The sequence below is a fragment of the Oculina patagonica genome, chromosome 5 (assembly GCF_052425735.1).
Source record: "Oculina patagonica isolate OP01 chromosome 5, crgOcupat, whole genome shotgun sequence".
Lineage (NCBI taxonomy): Eukaryota > Metazoa > Cnidaria > Anthozoa > Scleractinia > Oculinidae > Oculina > Oculina patagonica.
This window is the reverse complement of record NC_135762.1, coordinates 22,708,835-22,717,761: the sequence shown is the minus strand read 5'-3', so window position 1 is coordinate 22,717,761 and position 8,927 is coordinate 22,708,835. Positions and strand designations below refer to the sequence as shown.

Sequence of the window (8,927 nt, the reverse complement as noted above, 5' to 3'; positions counted from 1 at the left end):
AAATAGATAATAACCAACTTTGTATAAAAAAAAAACACCTCGACTCATTGACTCTTGACTCATAACTCATAGACTCATTTGACTCATAAAACAGGGGACCTCAGAGCAGTAAATGGACTAAATGGTTGGATCAGCTAGCAACAGAGTCAGACTATAAAGAGCGCTGGGTGCATGTACGCTTTGTATTTCCCTGGAGTCTAAAATAAAAAGTAAATAAGAATCTGCTGAGAGAGTTGATACGTTTTCAGTGAACACAACATAACCAGTCGGTTAATGAAAAGAAATCGTTGTCATTAAGCATGCATGATAGGTCATGGTAAATTTGTGTTCTCGATTGTGTGGAGTACAGCTGTGGCTGTAATATTGTTGGTCTGAAACCCGGAGGGGGGGGGCTCCCTAACCTTAAATAGCATGAAACTCTTTGCATAGTCCCTTTGTTTCTCCTGTGCTAAGTACAATCAGAACATTATCCCTTTTTCCGCCAAAAGAAGCAAATTCGCGTAACCTCTTCCAGTCCAGTCTTGAGACATCCGTACACTTTTTTAGGACTTGGGAGGTCAAACAAGTTCCTAGAATGCAAAATATCCCTTGGCAAAGCACCTATCTATTAACAATGTAGTGAGTAGGTAAGATGTCATAGGTTGTAAAAGGGCTTGCTCAAGAGAGGTGAAATGATAGTTTTATTTTTTATTTTTGTTATTACATGTTTGAGCTCAAGGTATAGGTAGAGGAACACCGTGTCAGATAAACCAATGATAAGATAATGTTAATTAAACCAATGAATTGATTATCCGTATCTTGCTTCTTTCTTAAAATCACCGGGATGGTCAAACAGAAATCATGGGAATCATTGTCTCAAGAAGAAAGAAAAGGGCGCCTATGGCACAGCAGCCCACTCCTGAGGCGACGTCGTCACAACGAGATAACCAGGAGCCTGGTACAGATTCTCAGGAAGAACGTGAAGTCTGGTATGACGAGGAGAATGAGTCAGAACCCGAAGAAAAGTCGGAAAAGAGTGATGAAAGTGACTCCGAGGCTGACAATGATGACGAGGGAATTGGTGAAAATGAACCAGAGCGTACCTCTTCGCGATCGTCTTCCGTAAAGTCCAAAGAGACAGACGGCTCAGGCACAATGGATAAAAATGAAACAAGAGCAATGGATGACGCAACCGAAGTGGACGAGTTTACCGACGCTTGGAGGAAAGTGTTCTTAGGGGACTTGGATATGGAAATGTCCGACAATGTTAAGATTGTCAGGATATTTACAAGTTCTACATTCACAGGTACAGTATCGTCATTGAGCAGGTCAACGGATATTTTTTACCCTGGTAGAGCTCATGAAATCATTTCTTGTTACAGTTTGACGCGCCTTACCGTGGCCACCCAACAAACATTTTTACAAGTGTCATCTTGTTATAGTTTACGTTTTCACTGCTTTTTTGTTGACAAATACGATATAACAAGTAGCTATTTGATCGTATTCAACTTTGCAAGCAGGCGTGTTCGTCCAACAAATAATAATATTACGAAAGCACACTTGTAAAAACGTCTGTTGGGTGGTCACGGTAAGGCACGTCGCACTGTAATGTAAGGGGAACCGAAGACCAAAGGAACTTTATTCTGGCAGTAAAAGGTGTTCCGCCATGGGTGGTACTTTCATTTATGCCTATTGTTTATTGATCGGGACATTGATTGCTGAATTTTGCATGAATTGCTGTTTCCAGGAATAGAGCGGTTTTCACTTGAGTGTCGAAAGTAAATTGCGTTTGCTTTGGTTTTACATTGCTACGCTTAGTGATTGGCTTAAAAATCTCGCGCCACTTTCTCAGCCAATCAGAACTAAAACCAAAACCAATCGTGACTCGCTCGCGCACGTTTTCCCGCGCTTCGTGTCGGCAACATGTATTTGCTTCGAGTTTTGATTGGTTCACTGGATTGTCCGTGTCCTTTGTGATTGGCCAGAGTAATTACTTTGGTTTTGGTTTTACGACACTCAATTGAAAACTGCTCTAGTTGACTGGGTTAGTTTACGAAGGAATTTTCTTCGTTTTTCTCCTTTTAGATACCTTTGTAGAGCGTAACACATTGATGGAAAAAGTGTATCCCCGACTCAAGTCCTACTGTCAAGAAAGAGGCTATGATTTTCAAGTGGTGGACATGAGATGGGGAGTCCGGGACGAGTCAACAGACGATCACATGACCACTGAGCTTTGCATGAGGGAGCTACGCGCATGTCAGAAGCTCTCAACTGGACCCAACTTCATTGTGAGTCCAGCTTGTCTACTAAGTTATGTCTTATCAATGTTTCATGATAACTCAGGTTACCATTTTACTTACAGACCTTTTTGGGACAAAAATATGGATACCGTCCCTTCCCGGTCAGGATCGTCGCTTCTGAGTTCGAGAAGCTCCTCGGAGCGGTTGACAACCAAGACGACGTCCAACTGCTGAAACACTGGTTCTGGCGAGATGACAACTCAGTTCCTGCTCAATATCTGCTGCAGCCAATCACATCACTGCTGCCTCACTACCGTAACTATGACGATGATGAGCTACGTAAGAAGGCGTCTGGTAAATGGTGGACGGCGTTTGAAAGAATGCAAGTTGTTTTGAGAAACGCCGCTGACATCGCTTTAGATGACGTCGACCGGCACAAGTATCATATGTCAGGTATTGTTTCTTTTCATATGGCGAATAGATCATATTATTGCAGTTTTCAGTGAAATGTGAACTCTGAAATTCAATCCTCAACCAAAGGTTTACGCTCTTTGCTGCCGTCAATCATCTTTGCGGACCTCTCGGAAAACAGAAGTTTACTTCAATCGGGTCAAAAGGTCAAGTCTTTCGGTTGTGATTGGTAGATTTCGATCCATTTTGTTTGTTTCCGTTTTTCATGGTTCGTCAGCTGTTGCCATAATTATGATTGACGGCAGCAAAAAAATTCCATCGTTTGTTGGATTTTGAATTTCAGAGTTCGCATTTCACTGAAAACCGCAATAAACACAGTGAAGATATCTTTGAAGAGAACTAACATTTGTCCAAATTTGTTTTCTTTAGTGACAGAAGACGAGATTCGCCGCGGGATAATTACAGCTACTGCACCAGAAAAACACTGTTTTTGGTTCAAAAGGGTAATAACAGATCTAATCCAAAATGCCGACAGTCGTAATGCCGGCAAGTTTCTGGACAAGACATACGGAGACAACTCAGCTGTTGACGATTCTGCACAGAAGCTACTGAGCAGTCTGAGAGAAAACGAGCTTCCGACTGCCTTGCCAACAAAAAATGTAATGCAGTACGATGTCACTTGGACCAACGAGGGCATCAATCCAGATTCATCTGCTGAGCATGCTCAATATGTCGAAACACTCTGCAACGATGTCTATAACGTCATAACCAGCATGATTCAAGAAGCAATTGAAGAGAGGGAAGCTGGCGAGCAGAAAGATTCACTTACGGAGGAAATATTACAGCATGCGCTATTCTGTCAAAAGAAAGGGCTAGCTTGTCAAGGGCGAGACGAGTTCCTTCAGTCAGTGAAGCAATCCTTGCTTGATTATAGAAATAACCGAGTAGTCATACTTCATGGGGAGTCTGGTTGTGGTAAGACGTCCGTCATGGCCAAAATTGCCGTGGAGATCAGAAAGTGGCTGGAGGATGATTCAGCTATCGTGGTGTTAAGATTCATTGGTACGTCCCCGGAGTCATCCAGTATCAGACTGCTGTTGATGAGCGTCTGCCAACAGTTGTATAAGGTTACAGAAAATGACACAACAGAAATACCTGAGGTAAGGTCATAGTAGTACCTCCCATACATTAGAACGAAGTTTGCAGTGTTTAGGATCTAGTGTTTTGAAACTTCCTTGCAATAGTCTCTACATTGTATTCTTGGAAAAAGACACTTTACTGTCACCATTTTTTTTTTCCCCCCACGCCGGGGGCGCGAAGAGGGGGAAAAAAGAAAAACAAAAAAAAAAAAAAAAAAAAGGATAAAGGGTGTAAAAAAAAATAAGAAATATACACGAAAAAGAAAAAAAATATTGAAGAGGGTAATAACATTTTTAAAAAAAGGGAAAAAAAAAAAATTTATTTTTTTGTTTAAAAAAAAAAAAAAAAAAAAAAAAAAAACTCCCAAAGGGGGAAACAAAAAAAAAAAAAAAAAAATTAAAAGGGTTTATGAATTTAGAAAAACGTAAAAAAAAAATTGCCGCAGTTTTTTTTAAAAAGGTTTGTTAGCTTTGTTAGCTCCTTTACCACTGACAAAAACTGTCTCTTTAAATTCTCAATTAGCCGCAACTTGACGAATTAAATGCACCCATGGCCTTGTTTGCTAAGCTTTCTTTTGATGACCTTACTTTGTCTGCCATTTTGGATTCATTTGATCGATAAAACATGGCTTACCATTGAATTTGTTGCAGGATCTAATGGACCTAATGGAGTTCTTTCCAAAGTGTTTGGAAGAAGCCTGCTCATCTCGTCCCGTGGTACTGATGCTTGATTCTTTAGACCAGTTTCCTGCTGACGAAGGAGGTAGACGCTTAGACTGGTTACCTGGGAAAATGCCAGACAATTTTTATTTGGTTATGTCGACCCTACCTGGCTCAGAATACGAGTGCTTGCCATTTTTGAAGGTAGCAAATAGCTCTTTAGTTGTGTTCTTTTCGATTCTTGTTTTAATGAACTGTAGACAATGTCAAAATACACATAGCTGATCAATTCGCTAAATCCCATCTATTCACTGCGCGGCTTTCAATGACGAAATTCCAGACAGAGCACCAGCATTGGGTCAAAACTGTGGTTGATTTCTTTGCTTTCAACAAAAGGGTAAACACGTGTTGTGTTTGGAAACTAAAAAGCGATCGTTACTCTTCAGGACAGCTGACACCTAAATGGACATTGAATCGTTAGGACGAAACCGGCGTACTCTCTAGGTATTTTTCTCTGCGGAAACACCACCCATAGCTCCCACAGTGGAATATAAGATGTATTCCCTGGGGTGTCCCATTCTGAGGGTGTGGGACTGTATTGTTATTCGCAGTCATGCAATAACCAAAGTCTATCAGTGCTAGTTATAGTCAATGGCTATAGACACATGCTTTTAAAGCTTTTTAAACCCTTGTATAATTTTGTTTATATTGCCAGACACTCTTTGAAGACCGATGTTTTAAAGAGATCCCAAACATACCTGTGAATGATGCTGATGTCATTTTAGCGAGCTGGTTGAGCTCTTCCCAGCGCACATTAATCCCAGTTCAGAAGGAAATGGTTCTGAAGGCCTTCCAGGAATGCCCACTGCCCTTGTTCCTGAAGCTGTCCTTTGACCAAGCCTGTCGATGGAAGTCATATACTCCAGCAGATGAAACAACACTGGCCTCCAGCGTAAAAAACGTTGTCAATGATCTTTTCGACCAAGTTGAGCGACGCCATGGGAAGATCCTTGTCAGCCATGCGTTGGCTTATATTACCGCATCAAAAAATGGCTTGACAGAACCTGAGTTAGAAGACATTTTATCGCTGGACGACGAGGTACTCAATGACGTCTATCAGTACTGGACGCCTCCATTTCGAAGACTTCCACCGTTGCTATGGATCCGTATCCGTTCCGACATTGGAGACTACCTTATAGAGCGAGGAGCAGATGACTCTCGAGTGATATATTGGTACCATCGCCAGTTCATCGAAGTGGCAACCGATCGTTACTTGGATGCAAAGCAAGACATTCATTCAAAGCTTGCTGACTACTTTGTGGGAAAGTGGTCGAATGGTGCAGGGAAGCCTTACGTTGCCAAAGACGGACAGACAGTCTTTAAGGATCGGTTGGTGGCCAAACAACCCTTGACGTTTAGCAACGAGAAAGAAAAGAGGGAGGTTTTCAATCTGCGAAAATTGAATGAGTTGCCACATCATCTCTTGCATGCAAGAGACCTCAAGAGGCTCAAGGAAGAGACACTTTGCAACTTTGAATTCCTCTTGGCTAAACTACGGGGAACTTCTTTAGAGTCAGTTCTTGATGACTTTGTCGCCTCACTCCTTGTGTATCCAGAAGAGAAAGATCTTATCGAGTTGGAGAAAACTTTACAGTTGTCTTCCGTTGCTCTTAAAGCTGACGCCAATCAGCTGGCTCCTCAACTTCTTGGCAGGCTTACTGCACGTCACAGTAAAGACGAATTCGATGGCATTAACCTCGTGCTGCAGCAAGCGTATTCCTCATCCGTTCCGTGCTTGATACCAAGTGATAGATGCTTGACTTCACCAGGCGGATCCTTGATATCCTCGATGAAACTACCAGGTGAGATTATCCGTCACTGTTTTGGATTTAGCTGCGATGGAAAGACAGCTCATATCACCACTACGTTCTCACAACCAGTGCATATTCAGATATTAACCATAGACTTGCACAATGGAAAAACTCTTCGAAGGATGACACTGCCAGGATCTTTAGAAGTTGGAACGGTGTGGACTGTTGAGGGCAGCCGACTCAATGAAGACCTTCTCCTTTTAGTAGGATCAACTGATATATTTCTCATATATACATCCACTGGTCAAATTCTGCATAAATTCACAGCCCTTGTTAAAGAAAGCTCATACAATCCGATGCCACCTGTGTCGTTTGTGGATGACGAAAAGCGAATAGTTGCCATTACAGACAAGGACCTCAAGATTTGGACAACTGAAGATGGCAAATTAGTACACAAGATTGACATAGGCAAGATACCAACAGATGACGAGTACGGCAGTATTGGAGCAGCAGGGTTTCTGGCAGCCTTCAGCGTCCATGGAACAAAGAGTTTCACAGTCCTCGACACCAGAACTGGAGAAAAGGTTCGGGAAGTCAATGTCTTCAGTAAAGAGGACGCATGCAGCATAGGAGAAATCAAAGTGACCTCTACAGAGAAGGTTGTAGTCACATCTTCAGAAAGAAACAACCTGCGTTTGTACGATCTGCACACTGGCGATTTAATCAGAGAAGTGCCACAGTTTAAAATCAACAAAGGTCTCCTTCGACTTCAAGTAACAACGGACGGAACGAAGGCCGTGTGTGTTGCTGACTACGAGATTCTTGTGACCAACCTCGATGATGGAACAGTTCACAAAACCTTGAAGAGCAAGTCTTTTGGAACGTTTATAATTCATTCCGGTTTCTACACAAGAGATGGAAAGTTCGCTATTTCTGTGGCTTACGATGAGGTAATTCGTATCTACGACCTTGAGAAAGCGGTTAACGAGAGTACCGAAGAAGTTTCAACTGATACTCCATCTGGCAACAAGGCAGTGTCTTCCGTTGACACGATCAACTATCTTGGACGAGAAACAGACCACAGGCATGTTATTGCGACAGCGACGGTCAATAATACTGGTCAAATTCTCATTTGGGACACTCTGACCGGCACAAAGGTGCGAGCCTTTAAAATGCCCCAAGAACTCTTACCCAACACGATGAAAATGTATGGAACGTCTCGTGCTGTTGGTTACATCCACGATCTAGAGTATCTTCACTTTCAAGTCTTCGACATGAAATCAGGAAAGGTTGAAAGAACTCTGCAAGGCAAAGCCTCTAAAAGAACGGAAGCATACGGTTTCCTTGACGAGAACCAGCTCATCGCCCTCTCTCGCGGGCGACGCAACCTCAAAGTTTGGGACATCAGCAACGGAAAGTTAGTCAAGCAATACAAGTTTGGACAACAGCACCGACTTGAAGACATGCTCATCAGCAGAAATGGTAGGTCAGTGGTCTGCAGCCAATTAAGACGGATGGGAGATCACGATGAAACAACCCTGCCTCTGGTCTTTCTAAACACACAAACAGAAGATCAGAAGTTCTTAGAAGTCGAAAGTGCCAAGTTGATGCTTTGGAATGGCTCAGTAACGGATGACGGGAGTTTCCTAGTTTGCCTATCCAACGACTACAAAGCATTTCTTTGGGACTTGACCAACGGAAGTCTAAAGCATAGACTGGTCGCTGATGAAGAGAATCTCACCGTAAACTCAACAGCAATATCATCCGCCAGCAGCATGGTCCTTACTGGTGAAGGTGATGGAAATATCCATGTCTGGGATATTACAAGTGGGCGCGTCCGTTACAAGTTAGAATGCGAGACCGTTGATTCTTTATTTATGACAAAAGATGGCCAAATAGCATTCTCCAACTATCGCTACAAGAATAGCAGCATCGATGCTTGGGACTTGGGTACAGGGGTGAAACTGGCCTCTTTCACATCAGACTGGAAGCCTGAACGCGTGACGATATCCGGGAACTGCCTTGCGGTCACCAAACCGGACAAACCAGAGTTGATGACTTTACGACCTCATATCCCTGGAGAAGTAGAACCTAACGCAACTGATAACTCACCATTTGCGAATTGCCCGCTGGAAAGTAACATGCAACCTACACAAAACCTTACCAGTGCTAAAGAAACAGATGAAGATGAAGATGTTGATGACGACGACGAAGTGACCGATTATCAAAGAACGGAGTTCACAAAAAAAGCGGTGCACGCACGACCCGATGTTATCCTTGGTGGCGGGAGCTTGGTTCACGCATCCAAAAATATCAACATCTCCGAGAGGGCTTATCAGAATTCCAATTGCAAGTCCCAGTAAGAACTGAATTCACCAAGTCAATTTTCAAAGCACAAGGCATTTCAGCTAAGGTTTTCCTACTCTAAAAGACTATGAACGGCTATTGAAACTAAGCAACAAAACCCCTGTGTCGTGCTGAACATTAAGATCTGATATTAAGACCTGCATATAGAACAATGAAAAGCAAATTAAGTAGGAATAGGCAGACGTTATATTGACTCACGTTCTTGCGAACAATACAACGAATTGTCAAAAGATGTATTTAACCCATTAGTAATAATCCTAGAACGACTTTTGCGGTACAATGAGAGAATTGTATTGTTATCAATGCTCCATTAAAGGCTT

At 42.5% G+C, this 8,927-nt stretch overlaps 1 protein-coding gene across 1 annotated transcript in view; it reads left to right on the top strand.

Moving 5' to 3' along the window:
• Positions 1-8,927, top strand: part of LOC144653293 (NACHT domain- and WD repeat-containing protein 1-like) — a 48,935-nt gene extending 40,008 nt beyond the window's left edge. The window contains exons 2-7 of the mRNA XM_078513250.1: positions 836-1,285; positions 2,065-2,267; positions 2,342-2,672; positions 3,060-3,790; positions 4,421-4,633; positions 5,145-8,927. Coding sequence (XP_078369376.1) covers positions 841-1,285; positions 2,065-2,267; positions 2,342-2,672; positions 3,060-3,790; positions 4,421-4,633; positions 5,145-8,603 — 5,382 coding nt within the window. The 5' untranslated portion in view covers positions 836-840 and the 3' untranslated portion in view covers positions 8,604-8,927. The remainder of the gene's footprint in view (positions 1-835; positions 1,286-2,064; positions 2,268-2,341; positions 2,673-3,059; positions 3,791-4,420; positions 4,634-5,144) is intronic.